This window comes from Elephas maximus, chromosome 8, assembly GCF_024166365.1.
Source record: "Elephas maximus indicus isolate mEleMax1 chromosome 8, mEleMax1 primary haplotype, whole genome shotgun sequence".
Taxonomy (NCBI): domain Eukaryota; kingdom Metazoa; phylum Chordata; class Mammalia; order Proboscidea; family Elephantidae; genus Elephas; species Elephas maximus.
Window position 1 is genome coordinate 95,418,909 of NC_064826.1, and position 16,455 is coordinate 95,435,363.

General features: G+C 42.6%; 1 protein-coding gene across 4 annotated transcripts in view; it reads left to right on the forward strand.

Moving 5' to 3' along the window:
- Positions 1-16,455, forward strand: part of BMPER (BMP binding endothelial regulator) — a 284,126-nt gene that overhangs the window by 74,581 nt on the left and 193,090 nt on the right. For all 4 annotated transcript variants that reach the window (XM_049894529.1, XM_049894532.1, XM_049894530.1 and 1 more), the window contains exon 6: positions 3,683-3,765. In XM_049894529.1, the coding sequence (XP_049750486.1) occupies positions 3,683-3,765 (83 nt within the window). The remainder of the gene's footprint in view (positions 1-3,682; positions 3,766-16,455) is intronic.

The window sequence follows — 16,455 nt, forward strand, 5'->3', positions numbered from 1 at the left end:
GCTTGCCTTGTGATGAGGTGACCAGATGTTTTCTGAAAACCAAGAACTGTGTCCCTGAGTGATTTGAGCTTAGAGTTTTGCTGGTCTCAGTTTTCCATGCGGAGCAACAAGCTGGACACACAGTCCCGTTTAGAGGGCCCGCTGCCTAGCTGACAGCAAAGGGATCTTTTCTTTCGAGTGGCTGTTGAGCTTCTGCTTACTTTTCTGAACACGGTTACAAAGGCCTCCTGCATCTTTTCTTGCCCTTAGGTACAAGCCTGGGGATTTTGAGGTGAGAGATTCTTTCTGATCCCTTAAGCCACTGGCTGATAGCCTCAGACAGATGTCCTGCGTTTTGTGCTTTACTCTGAGTGCTTTTTCTCACCAGTGGCGATACTGACAATGACTTCTCTTTGCTTTTGAGCTTAATCTCCAAAGGGCCTTCTGTTCTGAGAACCTTCCTGTGAAATGGCTGAGGCACCACACCTTGGTAGGCTGCCCCATTCTCAGGCGCCTCTTTCTCTGTATATTTTGGAATGCATGGTAGACCAAAGACCCTTTTCCAAGTCCAACCTTTTATCATCCAGAATGCCATTAAGGACAGTTACTTGCCATTAGTTCTAACATTCGCTGGCTTCCTGGGAAGTCTTTATACATCCACTTCCGTTTCACACTGGGGCTTCTGTGAAACTTGTATTATCAGGTGAGCTTGCGCGAGGATAAAAATTTTGTTGAAAGTAAAATAATTCTTTCAATAATCCAATTATTTTGTATCTATCAAAGTTTGCTTGACTAATTTTTTTTTCCCACTTAATACCCTTTCCCACTAAATATGAATGCTTTGTATTATGTGACCATTACTTTAAATGCCTACCAATAAACCAATTGCTGTCGAGTCGATTCCGACTCATGGTGGCTCCATGTGTGTCAGAGTAGAACTGTGCTCCATGGGGTCTTCAATGGCTGATTTTCAGAACTAGATCACCAGTCTTTTCTTCCGAGGTGCCTCTGGGTGGACTTGAGCCTCCAACCTTTTGGTTAGCAGCCAAGCATGTTTACGGTTTGTGCCACCCAGGCACTCCGCAATGCATAAAAGCTCTTTATTAAGTTAGATTGGTAGTTCTCTTGTCTGCATATTAGAATCACCTGGGAAGCTGAAAAGTAAAATCTTGATGCCCAGGCTGCATCCAGACCAATTAAATCAGACTCTCTGAGGGTGGGACCCAGGTCTCTGTATTTTTCAAAGCTCCAGATAATTCCTGCATGCAACAAAGCTTAAGATTGATAAAGATGTAAATTTTGTATGCCACGTAGATTTAACAACTATAGTAGGCTTAAATGAGAATTCAGTTGTGTCTGTTGACTGTGGCTCTATTGATAGACAGGACCAACTCAGAGCCACCCTGCTCACAACCAGAGGAACTCTAAAGGAACAACAGTAAAAAATGGGACCCTTGATGCCCACTACCCCTGAGTATTTATAGCAGTCTTCTATACCTGGGAGATGGCCATATTTTTAGGCTGTAAAGCTGGGTATACAAAAGCAGAGTGAATTTGTTTCAGCAGTTGAAGCTATCGTATTGGAACACTTGCCTCTTTCACCCTGTTTTCTTGTTGAGGTCCCAAGAAGGAAAGGGCTGAGTACCAGGATTGCACATTGCAGGACTCATTCCTTGCAGCTATCTGGTGGGTGGCTAGGGCTCGTGCACAGTTCACACAGGAAGAAATAAAGCACAGCCAGATTGCATCAGTAAGGGCCAAAGCTGAGTTTGGAGTCAGGTCCCTTCTCTTTCCTCACCACCTTGCTGCACTACCCCCTGTTGCTCCCCCCTCCCCCCAATACAATACCTTCTTTAAAAGTTAGCACGCCCGTACCCCTTCTTTAAAAGTTAGCACGCCCGTACCATGCATTAAGCCCTTCCCTCAACAGGTGGACACCACAGAGCAATCTCTGTGTCCTCAGTTACTGGGACTCAAGAATGAACTTTGCTACCTCTCCTTAGTTCCAAGGGTCAACCTTTGTGATGCAAATCAGAGGACTCAGATGGGCAGAATGCATTATCCTTTGTCTGGGGAGAGAGGCCTCAGCCAAGACTAGATAGGGACAGTCAATGGTAGCCTTAGGGTATTCTGGCGAGTGATTCCTAAGGACTGGCATCTGTCCTTGATCATGGAATGGTATTCTGCGTAATGACAAACACGTACTGTCTGTGGTCAGTTTCTTCCTGAAACAGATTTCAGGGCATTCTTGGTTGTCTGCCCCTTACTTTCCATCTGACTCTTTGCCCAAGGGCAGTGGGTTGTGATGGGGACAGTTTGCATAGAATTTTCACTTAAAATTCCTTTATTTACAAAGTTAGATAATTAGTGGGAATCTCTCTGACAATCTATATGACAGAATCAGTGGTGCAAACATACACGGAGGAATTGTTGGAAGTGTCCTTTGAAGGGAGACGACTGTTCTCCAACCACAGAGCTTCACTTTAGGTTCAGTAGCATTCATCTGCATGTTCTTTCAGTTGAACAAAAGTCTCCATATTTAGCTTTGAAATGAGAAGGTCCTGTGGCCAGATCAGGTAGGGGTGATGCTTGTTCCCCTTGTCAGGAGCCAGGTGCTCCAGAAGTGTGGTAGCTATCTTGATGACTTCAGTCAGCAGGCCTTGAAAACTTGTTCTCAGGGGCATGAATCAGTCCTTTTTAAGAGCTTCCTTTTGAATTTTGTCCATCGGTGGCACTCCTTCCAGCACTGTCTACTATGTGAAAAATGACCTCAGCTGTCCTGGCAAAGGGCTTTGTAAGGATGGTCCTGAATAAAGTAGCTTTGCTGTGATTTAGCAGTCCTCACCAGGCCCATGTGACAAGGGGTCACTGGCCAACTTATGGCTCAGGTACCTGTGAGAGTTCTTCACAATATGGCAGTGCCCTGAGTGATCCTTCTTAACAGAAGACACCTTTAGGTCCTGTTATTAGTCAGAATTGGTGGGGACCACGGCCCCTGTAACAGCACTCAGGGTTGAACTGAAAACCTGTGTGACGTTTGGCCCTGCCCCTGCCCCTTCTTGCCTTTGTGTCTGGCCCTCTCCATAGTGTGTCTGGTGGGTCAGAACCAAGTTCAAATCTCAGCCCTGCCACCCACCAGCTTGGTTGAGTGACTTCATCTGCTGAGCCACATTTTCTTCATGTATGGAAACAGTGGTAAGAATCCCTACATTGTAGAATCACAGTGAAGACTGAGTGAGACCAGGGGTTAAAAGGGCCTGATAGAGGCTAGGCTACTCCTGGGTACTCAACAAGTGGTGCTCTTCATCTTGTTTGCTCTTTGGTTTATCATTTACTTCTCTTGTTTGGTCTTCTGTTTGCCTCTTTGACTGCTCTGGAGTTGGGCTCTTGGGGCAGTGGTCAGGATGATGATGACACAGCTCTATAGCACTTCATGGCTCACCAAGCTCACTGTTCCCCCTTGGGCTGACCCAGCTTCCACCATCTTGTTTGTTCTAGTATCTTTGGGGTTTCTGATGCCATGTTGATATTTTGCACTCTACTTTTACTATGAAGCAGTCTTGTCCATTGGTTAAAAGAGGACTCTGCCCCCAGAAGTAGGTAGAGGTGGGGGGTGGGAGATGGATGAACAGTGGATAGAAGGATTATGCCAACCTGCAGGAAGGCTGCTACCCTAATTCTAAGCCTCTTATTTGCTTTCCAGGCTGTGTGTTTGAGGGTGTGCAGTACCAAGAAGGGGAGGAATTTCAGCCAGAAGGAAACAAATGCACCAAGTGTTCTTGTATTGTAAGTACTGCCACGGCTGTTACAGGGGTGTTCCTCCTGGCTCAGCTGCTGCCGGCACTCACAAAGACCACCCCTGACTGTTTTTCTTCTCCCCTGCCCTCAGTGTACTCCCAGGGAAAAGCTCAATACTCTAAGATGGTGGCAACCTTCTGGGCTGGGTAACTCTTTTTTGTGGGATCTGTCCTATGCACCGTAGGATATTTAGCAGCATCCTTGGCCTCTACCCACTAAATGCCAGATGCCAGTAGTACCCTCCCCTCCTCTAGTTGTGACAAGCAAAAATGTCTCCAGATATTGCCACATGTGCCCTGGGGGGCAGCATTGCTCCCAACTGAGACCACTGCTCTAAAGAGTGGGGGAGGATGCTGATCTTCCTCCGCCCTGCCTTCCTCTTTGGGAAGACCCTGGGTTCTCAGTTCCTTGGGGCATTGGAGCTTATTGCTGAGTCAGCTATTGAATCCTTAGTGCGGTCAAATGGGAAGCAGATGGGGTCAGCACAGCTTGCCTCAGTGTTTTCCGTAGTGGGAGAGACTTGATCTGAAGGCTGGTCATTTACACTTGGGGGACATGAACAGGAGGAAATGGCCCCCAAACTATGGGGCTGGGACAGAGTAGAGATCAGTGAGACAAAGCACTGACTTGCCTTCCTAAGTGTTGGTGACTTTTAATCTATATTCTAAAAATATTTTCAGAGTGCTTAGGAATGAAAAGAAGAAACTGATGTGTGTTATATTTCAAAGGATCTTTTTTATTATATGTTTAAATCTGGAGTAAAATCATTTATGGTGGTGGTAGTGGTGAAGACAACGACAGGTAATCTATTCTTAACCAGCTGCTCCAACTGATTTACAGTAGAGAATTAGCACACCCATATTTGTTTTAAGCTTTTAATCTTTTGTGATAAATAACATATATTTTCCAAGTCACTTGTGTCTTAGTATGCATCTCAGAATATTGAAAAAAAAAAAAAACAAAAAACGGAGAACTCCAGCATCCAAATTCACCAAACCAAAATCACATGTGGATCATCATAAATCACAGCATTTGTCATTTGGCTACATGTCTTTTCTCAGTTTTTTCCCCCTTTGTATAGCACACACGCACACACAACCTAGAAAGAGTCCAGATTAGAGAAAACATGACCCAAAGTGATAGTTTTTGTACGGGAGAGGAAGAGCAAAGAAATGAAGAAGAGAGGGAAGACAGGAGAGAGGAAAGACATATATATATATATATATATATATATATATATATATATACACACATATATGTACATATAGCCCTGGTGGTACAGTCGTTAAGTCATAGGGCTCCTAAGCAAAAGGTCAGCAATTCAAATCCACCAGGAGCTCCGTGGAAACCCTACTGGGCAGTTTCACTCTGTCCTCTAGGGTCACTATGGGTCAACTCGATGACAAAAGAACTTTATATACACAAACACACACATGTTTATCTTTCTTATAACATATAGTATAATATAAAATATTTAATAATATATTAAAAAAAAAAAGACCATTGCCGTCGAGTCAATTCTGACTGAGAGCAACCCTACAGGACAGAGTAGAACTGTCCCACGGGGTTTCCAAGGAGCGCCTGGTGGATTCGTACTGCAGACCCTTTGGTCAGCACCTGTAGCACTGAACAATTACGCCACTAGGGTTTCGTTATGAGTCGGAATCGACTCAGTGGCACTGGGTTTAGCATATAATGTATGTTATAATATAGAAAACATATGGTATACATTACAATCTATAGCACATTTATATTATGTTTTATATACGTACATATAAAACACGAAGCTGATTTATTAATGAAGACGAACATGAGCTTGCGTATTCAGATTGAACATCCGTGTTTTTTCCTCCCATGCTAACTACGGCTAAATAGCTTTTTTTTATGTAAATAATTTGCTGTTAAATACTGCCCATTTCTCAATTTTATTTCTTCCGTATTAGTAATTGTAAAGCTTTCTGATTTTTTTTTTATTATTATTCTTTTGGGAGTCGATTGAGGAGAAACAAGGCACATTTCAGTAGGAAATTCCAGACCTGCATCTGAAAGATTTGTCTCTGATAAAAGCGTGCCAAGGTTGGACAGTTGAGCCCCCTTGGGGAGGGAATTTAGAAGGTGGCAAGATGGATGGGAAGTTTCTGCAAGTCTACCCATGGCAGTCATATAAACTTACCTGATGCTGGAACTGAAAACGAGCTTGAGATTATATGTACGGGAGCCACAGACGCAAATGCACTCAAGACATTCAGATTTCACATGTTCTTAAACACAGTACATGCTGAATGAAGCACACCCGAGGGTCAAGTTCAGGCTGTAGTTTGTGGCCCTTGGAAGTCTTGCCTTCATTTTCAGTTAAAGACATAAAAATCTGAAGATGAGGCTACCTGCCCAAGCTTCCTTGCTTAGTGAGTTCTCTGCAGACCCATACTCTGTGCCCTTTCCTATAGCCCTAATTATTACGTTCTTTCTAGTTCTCACGTTGCCACTCTCAATGACTAGCTTCGGTTATGTTCCTGATGCCAGTCTTTAGGCTAAAGAAGAAGTGGAAGAGAGGATGGAGTTCTTGCTTGGGTGCAGGACATTTGTGGGTAGGCTTGGGCATGGGGGAGGGTCATAAGAGCAGATTTTCTTTCTGTGAGTATAAAAATTTGAGGTGTAAGCTTTCTTTTTCATAGTTTGTTATTAAAATAGCCTGGTTTTAAATTTTCTTTTATATTGCTGTCTTTTGATGGAGTTAGTACGTGGAAAAAAAAGTAATGCCTTGGCAGCAAATGTCTGTTCCTTGTGAATGGTAGCTATGGAGATGTTTGCATTAGAATGGAGTATTCCAAAGGTATAGCCTGGCCCTGTAACTGTGAGGTGTGGACTTTGCCAGTGTTGCCCTGGCTGTGGGCCTGGAGGCTTTGGCACGTGGAGGAGCGTGTGGAGGTGTGAGGTGCCATCTTGCTGAGTGAGAGGGCAAAGCTGGGGAAGGGCTCTAGACAGGAACAGTGTGAGGCCAAAAGCTCTGCTGAGGAGGTCACAGGGAGGGTCATTCAGAATCTTATGCCGCAGGTTCCCCCATAAAAATTAAAAAAAGGGCTGTATATAATGATTTGCTTGTGTTTGGTAAAAAGGAAAACAATAGTATGGTATATAGATTTATACACAATTATGTATAAATCCATATACTATTTTGAGTATGTATGTAGTCTTTATGTGTATGCATACTTGTTTGAATATATAGGAAATCCCGACTTACAGTGGGGCTCTGTTCAGATGACTCCATTGTAAGTCAGTTCTCACGTAAGTTGAATACCTCTTTTTTTGTTTGTTGTCATTACTATTGCCTTTAATTATCAGTATCTTTATAAATCTGATCTTTGAACATATGCGAGTGAACATCTGAGAATGATAACATCAGCAAATTATGTGCTACGACATTGCACGTGGTATATATTACTGATGATAAGATGTACAGAAAAAAAAACCAGACAGTCAAAAGTGTGGTTTGTAGTAACAGGAGTATGTCATAAGTAGGGGACTACTTGTATTTCCATGAGTGTATTTTGAGATATTCATACATATATATGTGCATGATTACATATGAACAGAGGTTGAGTTCTCCCTTTCATGTACGAGAGCCGGGTTGATTCGCAGCCAATGCAGCTTATGGGTAGCTAACACCCCTCTGTCAGTGGAGGCTTGTGTATTGCTATAGTGCTGAACAGGTTTCAGTGGACCTTCCAGACTAAAATGGTTTAGGAAGAAAAACTTGGCCATCTACTCCCGAAAATCAGCTAGTAAAAATCCTATGGATCACAAAGGTGCAATTTGCAACTGATATGGGGATGCTGCAGGGCCCAGCAGTGTTTTGGTCTGTTGTGTATGGAGTCTTTATAAGTAGGGCCAACTCAACGGCAGCTGTATATGCACATGCACACACATACACTCACAAATATAGTACACACACACACGTCTAAGTTTGGTCTTCTGCAGAAGCAGACCCTGAGTTAAGTATTTGAGTATAAACAGTTTCCATGGGAGATGAAGGAGATTCTGACGGAAGAGTATGAAGGTGAGACAAGGAAGGGAAGGCAGCCAATCGGGAGATGAAGGAGATTCTGATGGAGGAGTATGAAGGTGAGACAAGGAAGGGAAGGCAGCCAGTCGGGAGATGAAGGAGATTCTGATGGAGGAGTATGAAGGTGAGACTAGGAAGGGAAGGCAGCCAATCGAGGGTATGTCATCAAGGTAGCTACCATTGTGGGTGACCAGCGATTAATCCTGTTGCTAAATTCTGGAAGCCAGTGTAAATCCCAGGTCTCAGAGTTTTCCCACCTGAGGGGTGAGAGAGATGAGACTTTCTATACCATCTCATCAGTCATTGGTTGAGGGCTTCTACCACAGGGTATTAACTCTGTAGTGTTTCCAGCCTGGCACCCAGGTAGCAAAATGGCCTCCAGCAGCAAGTGGAAAAAACACAGTTGTTGGCAGTTGGAAGTCTGATCACGTGCATTCAGTGTAAAGGTGAGGATATGGGCGGGGCAGCAACGGCAGCTGTTGTAACACATGTATGTGCATGTATGTATGTATATATAGTCCACACACATACATTTATATCTGTGAATATGCATGCATATGTATTTGTGTGTACACACACACATACATTCATGTACACGTACATACATACCCTTGGAACAATGGACCACCTGCCTTTTCCCAAACCAACACACTTTTACGCCTTCATTCCTTTGCTCATGCTGCTGCTTCTGTCTGGAATACCTTTATTCTCCTTGTTCATTTGGTGAGTACTCGACCTTTTGGAGCCAGTTATCATCACCGATCTACAATTCCCTGACCACCCTTTTTCCCCAGGCACAAGCAACGGTTTTCTGATTTGTATTCCAAAAGCTCCCTACCTAGTGTCTTTCCCTAGCCTGCCTGTTCTCTTTCCCTCCCTCTCTCCATACACACACAGACACAGACACACACACACGTGCACGCTCGCAGGTGATCATTTACCCTACTGTATGAGGGTTATTGGTTTATTTTCCTATTCTTTGTCAGACCTTGTGCTACGTTGGAGAAGGAGCCATGTCTTCATATGTCCATCTTTCTGTTCTCAGTGCTTTGCACTATAGTGCTCATTAATGCCAGCACTCTTCGCCTTCTTTCATATTTTTTTTTATTTCATCAAACATCATTTATTTTGTCTGTAAATACTTCAGTATTCATCTCTAACAAAAAAGGATGCTTTTAAAAAAATGATAACAGCAATATCCTTTTTGTGACATAAAAGGTAATAATTCCTTTAAATATCCAACATCAAATATCCAACAGTGTTCATATTAGTAGTATTTTATGGTAAAAAATTCCTCGTATGTCCAACTTCTCAAAACTTTCCTTTTTGATTGACACTCTTTTGGTCTGATTTGTGGAATTTTTCTCTAACTCAAGGCCATGGAGGTATTTTCTTCTGTTTTGTTCTACAGCCACTATTATTTTACCTTTCACACTTAAATATATAATCCATTAATAATTGATTTTTTAGTAATTATATGCCACCAGGGCTCTGAGGGACAGGAGGGAGGGAAAAGGGGGAGTCACTGCTCAGGGGGCACTGAGCTTCTGTTAAAGGTGATGTAAAAATTTTGGAAATGGATAGTGGTGACGGTTGCATAACATGGTGTTTTGTCATAATGTAATTAATGTCACTGAATTGTACACGTGAAAAATGTTGACATGGCAAATGGTTTGTCACATTGCCGTCTTCTGATACACTAAAATAAAGTGATGTCTTCTCTCCAAAACTGTGGCAATTCTATCCTTCACAGTTGGCCAGTCCATTCTTGTTTGGGAGACTGATAAGTTATTGTTTGCTATCCCACAATCATTGGATTACTGTTTGCCTTGGAGCACACCCAAGGGGATGAGCCTGTGTGAAGCATCCATACTGCTCATGACCTACCTCAGATGGATGAATTTCTGGCTCTTCAAGGTGTCTCCCATGCTCAAGTGAATATTGAATATGCCACATGGCTTGCATTTTAAGCCCAACCCCTCTTGGTTATACTCTCCAAATTCCTGAAAATCTATCTACCCATGTTTTCGTGATGTGGTGACAGGAGAGCCAACCACCAGTAAGACACTTGATCTGATTGAGAATGGATTCCTTAGATAATGAAACAAATGCCTTACACATGATTGTATATCCTTGATTTTAGTTGGGAGGGTATATATGACATTCCAGACAGCTGAGAACATGCTAAAGTTTAAAGGTATCTGGAGAGGATTTTATAACCTCTTGGTCTTACCCATTCCGGAAGCAGAGTGTCTAACATTTTTAGGTGTGAATATCATCATGACTTGAAAAATCCAGTGCCTTATTGTCATTTTGTAAACTGTATCATCCCCCTTTACCCATTTTATAAATAAGAAAGCCAAGAGAATTACTTCTTTAGAACTCCAACACTAACCAGGGGAGTGAGAACTTGAATTCCTTCAGCTCTTCCATATAGAGGTCTGAGTCATATTAAAATGCATTCTGTATGGGATATATTCAGCATGAATAAGTCCTACATTCATTTTAAAATGGGAGGAATGTGATTCTTTCCTAAGACTGAAGCAAAGAACAGTTTATAAAAAAATACTGAGCGTTGGTGAAAGCACGTTTGCTTCCCTTTGCTTTAAGCAACAGTTCTGGATGTCTTTGTTCAGTCAAATTTTCAGGGAACTGAAGGGTGGTGGTTGGCCCAGTCATTTTTGTAAAACCTGATGTCTTCAGGGCTGTAATACTTAAGACCAAAGTGCCAGTGAGAGATGTTTGTGTTCTTTTTTTACCCACCTATTTTAAGAACCGTACGGGCTCAGTGTTCTTGGAAATTGCTTACTGAAGGCAGCATAGCTCACAGAGTTGTAGGATACCCTTAAAAGAGTGGCAAGTCCTCAGTCTGTAAAACCAGCCAAATTAACCGGCCAAGATCAATTACTTCTGCTGACAAAGGCGTATTAAGTTCAGAGGATTTTTACCAATAAACATAGGTTGTTAATGGGCTGTCTGAGATGAAGGAGCTGTGCTTTATTGGCTCTTAGAAGCCCTGAAGTCCATAAACACCTTTGCTCTCACTTACACTTTAGATATTGCAAAGTGCTGTCTCCCAGGGAAAATGAAACTCCTAGGAAGGTTATTTGGAGAGAACAAAGAAAATGGGGATCTTCATGGCTTCCCAGGCCTCTTAGGCTGAATTCCTTACAACCATCAGCACAACCTGGGGTGATCCAGCCCCTGCTGACCTCTCTGGCCTCCTCACCTGCCCTTCTCCCTTGGTCTCTCTGCTCTGGCCAGTGTATCCTCCTGGTAGATCTTCTCAATCCTCAAGACACAAAGTGTGGTCCAGGACCAGCAGTGTTGGCCTCACCTGAAAGCTTGTTAGAAATACAGAATCTCAGACCCCACCTCAGACCTGCTGAGCTGGAATCTGAAGTTTCACAAGATCCCCAGAGGATTCATTTGCCAAATCAAGCTTGAGAGTCGCAGATCTAATATCTCATGGCATTTACGTCGGCTGCCTTTCTGTTTTCTCTCCTTTCTTCTCCTCCCCATCCCCCCCACCCCTAGTTAACACTCACTCATCCTCTACTTCCAAGCTCAACCACTCCTTCTTTAGGGAAGCTTGTCCTTACTCCCAAGACCAGATCAGGTCCTGTTTTTAAACCCTTCTAATGCACCTCATATCGTAGTGACCTTGTAGGACAGAGTAAAACTGCCCCATAGGGTTTCCATAGAGTGGCTGAAGGATTTGAACTGCTGACCTTTTGGTTAGCAGCCAAGCTCTTAACCACTGTGCCACAGTCACTCTGAGTCAGAATCAACTCGATGGCACTGGGTTTAATGCCCCTCATGTGCCACTACTGCCGCTAGTCTGTCAGTGGAGGCTTGCACGTTGCTATGGTGCTGAACAGGTTTCAGTGGAACTTGCAAACTAAGGAAAACTAGGAAGAAAGGCCAGGTGATCCAGTTCAGAAAATCAGCCAGTGAAAACCCTATGGATCACAATGGCCTGATCTGCAACTGATCATAGGGACGATGCAGGACTGGGCAGAATGTCATTCAGTTGTGCATGGGGTCACTGTGAGTCGGGGGAAGGGGGGAGCGACTCAATGACAGCTAACAACAACAACAGCACCTCATGCTTTACCTTCCAAACATTTAAATAGACTTGTAATTAGATATTTTTGTTTCTGGCTATCTTGTTAACTCCATGAGGGTAAAAGCCATTACAGTTTTGTATTTTCAGTGTGTGGCATATAACAGGCATTGAAAATAACTGACGAATTCATGAACAAATGAATACTGACTCTGTCTTTCTTTCCCCACTGCCTCTCCCTCCCTCCTACCTCCCCCTGCACATTTAGTCTTTACGGACTCAGCAGGGACTAGAGAGATACGCATCACAGTGGATGAGCTCAGAAAAAAAAAAATGGATTTCTGTTCAGCTGCTGTAGCACTGATTATAAATTGCTTTATACGGTATGTGTATGACTTCCCTGGGGATGTCTTGTTTGAAACATGTTCTCTAAGCCTCAAAGATTCCCACAACTTACAGCAGCAGGATAATGTGGCAGCAGGAAGCACTTGTCAGAGATCCAAGCCGCTCGCTGGGGCAGAGCCTTTCACCTAGAGCATGAGACTCCATCCTCACAGTGGAACTTACTCTGAAGTATGGGGGGGACGGGTCCGACCTCTCCCTTCTCCCGTGTCTCCTCCTTCAGAGTGCACTTGGCTGTAATAGGAAGCAAAGAGATACCGCATCATTTCTGTGGTCACAGAATGCTACGTCAGTCCAAGTTACATATTCCCAACAGTGCAGTCCCTGTTTTGACATGGGGTCTCGGGATCCTCAATGCCTGAACCCTCTTGCGTGGCCTCTGCCTTCTTTGTGGTAATATGTGCAATTTGGCACATTTTAGTCATAGGCTGTAGTTATATCTTCCCTGTCCACGGGGAGAAATTTGGCTACATCTGGGCAATAAATTGGAGAATTGAGCAATTATCAAGTGAATTAGATCAATGTGGGCAGCTCGTCTGAGTAGCGTGGGCCAATAACTGTTAGAGTAGTTTTTAAAAATAGTCTGAAATATTAGTATAATTATTGCAGTGTTCCATTTGCATTGTGGATATACCATCTGAGGACAAACAGGTCTTAGTTTTGAACTGTTCATTGACAAAGTCTTTTCTTTTAGGATTGGATAGCGCTTGGCGACCAAGGAGGGGCCTCCAGATTGCTTAGGAAAGAGAAGGGTGTTCTGCCTGTGTGTGGTTGGACCATGAGGTTCTGAGTCTTGGTGTTTTACCTTAGAGCGAATCTGAATGGTTGTGTTCTACCTAAACTGAGGTTTCTGCTGGAACGTCTATTGTAATGCTGTTCTCTGGCTGAATCCACAAATGTACAACTATTTTTACGTGGATGTTGCATTCTGGCTTCTTGAAAATACCATCAAAATGACCTGTTTATAAAGCAAAGCTGAGCTTATTGCTTATCATGTGTTGCAGATTGAATTGTGCCCTCCAAGACGTATATCAGTTTGGTTAGGCCATGATTCCCAGTATTGTATGGTTGTCCACCATTTTGTGATCTGATGTGATTGTCTTATAAGTTGTAAATTCTAACCCCTATGATGTTAATTGGCATAGTGGTTAAGTGCTATGGCTGCTAACCAAAGGGACGGCAGTTCGAATTCGCCAGGCACTCCTTGGAAACTCTATGGGGCAGTTCTACTCTGTCCTATAGGGTTGCTATGGGTTGGAATCGACTCCACGGAACTGGGTTTGGTTTGGTTTTTTATGATGTTAATAAAGTACGATTAGAGGCAGTTATGTTAATGAGACAGGACTCATTATACAGGATTAAGTTGTATTTTGAGTCAATCTCTTTTGAGATATAAAAGAGAGAATTGAGCAGAGAGGAGAGGGACTTCATACCACCAAGAAAGCACAGCTGGGGGCAGAGGGCATCCTTTGGACATGCAGTCCCCGCACTGAGAAACTCCTACACCTAGGGAAAGATTGATGACAAGGACCTTCTCCCAGAGCTGTCAGAAAGAGATAGAGGCTTTCCTGCAGCTGGTGCTCTGAACTCGGGCTTCTAGCCACCTAAACTGTGAGAGAATAAACTTCCATTTGTTAAAGCCATCTACTTGTGGTATTTTTGTTGTAACAGCACTAGATAATTAACACACCGTGGTTGTTGTTGTGGGTTGTCGTCGAGTAGATTCTGACTCATAATGACACCATGTGACAGAGTAGAACTGCCCCATAGGGTTTTTAGGTTGTAGCCTTTATAGGAGCAGATGGCCCGGTCTTTTTCCCGTGGACCACCAACCATTCAGTTAGCAGCTGAGTGCTTAACTGTTTGGGCTCCTTGCTCACCATGGTAAAAGGGGCCATTACCTTGACAGAACCTTACTAGTTTTCAGAAAACAGTGGGCAAAGATAGGATATTTATGAAGTTTGGGGGATCTAGTTTAAGGCACCTGTCCACCAGTTTGATGTACTATGGTGGCTTGCATGCTGCTGTGATGCTGGAAGCTGTGCCACCCATGGGGGAACAGGTTTCAATGGACCTTCCAGACTAAGACAGACTAGGAAGAAAGGCTTGGCAATCTACTAAAAATTAGCCAGTGAAAACCTCACAGATCGCAATAGAATATTGTTCAGTATTGTGCTGAAAGATGAGCCCTCTAGGTTGGAAGACACTATGCAATAGGCCCAAGACCAGGCAATGCTTTATTCTGTTATACCTAAGGTTGCCATGAGTCAGAACTGATTTTATGGCAACTAACAACAACAACGATTTATGGTGGGTCTGTCAACACTTGGGTATGTTTCATGATGTAATAATTTAGAATTGGTGCAAACAGCATGGCAAGGGTTTCGAGGCATGTCTTACAGAGATTTTGAGCCTAGTTGAGTACTTGCAGCAAGTTCCTGAAACCAACCAGAGGCTTAAATATTTCTGATGATAAAAAAAGGTTGGGAATTAATGTTTTCTGTTTTAAATCTTATCTCAGCTGTGCCTCATGTGCTTTCAGGCCAAATCCTCAATGTTAACTCTCATGTATGTCTTTATTTTTTGTGGCTTCTAAGGTTCCTTATGATTATTTATTCATATAATTTATAGCTAAAAAAAAGCATCCCGTAAAGTTATTTTTCTACACAAGGAGCTACCACCTTAATAATGAGCCCAATAGGGAAAATAGTTGGGAAGGAAATATCCTTTCTGATATATGATATTTGAGCATTTATATGAAAACATACGTTTTGAAAAGAAATCAGCAAGCAATTTATTTACAGAGGAATTATAATGATAATAGCTACTTTACTGAGTGTGTCTGTCCTCTGTGCCAGGTACATAGAGTACTCTAATACTAATTTTCAAAATTGTCCTGCAACCTAGGAGGAATGAACCCCATTTTTTGAGAAGAAAGTGAGATTTCAAGATGTTTAGTCATTTTCCTGGGACAAACAGCTAATAAGAATTGAAACCCTAAATTTCATGATTATAAAGCCACATGTCATTTCTTCCCTATCTATTCCCTCCCCCCAACAAAACCAGTGTAATTTTGAGGATATTACCTGTGATTATTTGTAGACATTTGAAACTGAGAAATGCCGATTGAATCTATGGAATGAGGAGCGACCACAGAGAAATAATGGTGATATGAGGAGCATCTTAAAAGAACCCAAAATCTGGTGCAAGAGATATTAACAAAGTAAAAAAGTGAATTACACTTCCTCTCTCCGAGGTCACAAGCCTAAGCCAGTTTAAACTCATACCAGATTTTAGCCTGGGGCATTCAGCCCAAGTATATGTCACAACGATGCCAGAATGGATGAAGAACATGTATCTGTTACCCTCACTCACATCAGTTGGAGAATGGAGACTCTATGATCTATAATGCGTCTCCTCGCCAAGAAATGATGACTACACAAAGAAAATGTGATGGCTGTTGGGAGAGAGCCACCCTCATTGCCTCTGCTTCCAAAGATAGAGAGAAATAAATGCTGATGTGAGGGGGCTCAATTAGCCCTTAGGAGAGTCACTGGTGGTGTTTAAGCATGAATTTTTGATAGCCCTCCTTGGACATTTTATAGAGCAATCGGGTTCACTTAAACACGAGTTTCAGTGGTTCTGTGAATGTAAGTGCATTCTCCTGGTAGAATAAAGGGGATATTGTGTAATTGTTTCCGAGCAATGGCTTTGTTCTAGCTGTCTAAGAAGCAGATGTATTTAGAAATTGAGTGAAATTTGGAATAGATATTGAGAGTTGGTAGAGAAGCTAGTTCAACTGATTAAATCTTATGCCATTGTATTCTTGCAAAGGCCGTTTGTTTTTGTTTTTTTTTTTCCCTCTTCTTTCTGTTCTCTTTATGGCCTGTTGTATGATGAGTTCCTTTTATCTCCTAAAAATTCCAGGAAAGATACTGATTTTACTAAACTCTGAAGAATTTTCTAACTATCTATCCATTCCTCCTTCCATCTTTCCATTCTTTACTTATCTCTCCAGCCAGCCAATCATTTATTAATTTAACGATTATTAAGTGCCTACTATATATTACAATCTGTATTAGACACTGGGCTTTCAAAGATAAAGGAGACATCATGCTTTCTCTCCAAGCAATTACAATCTATTGAA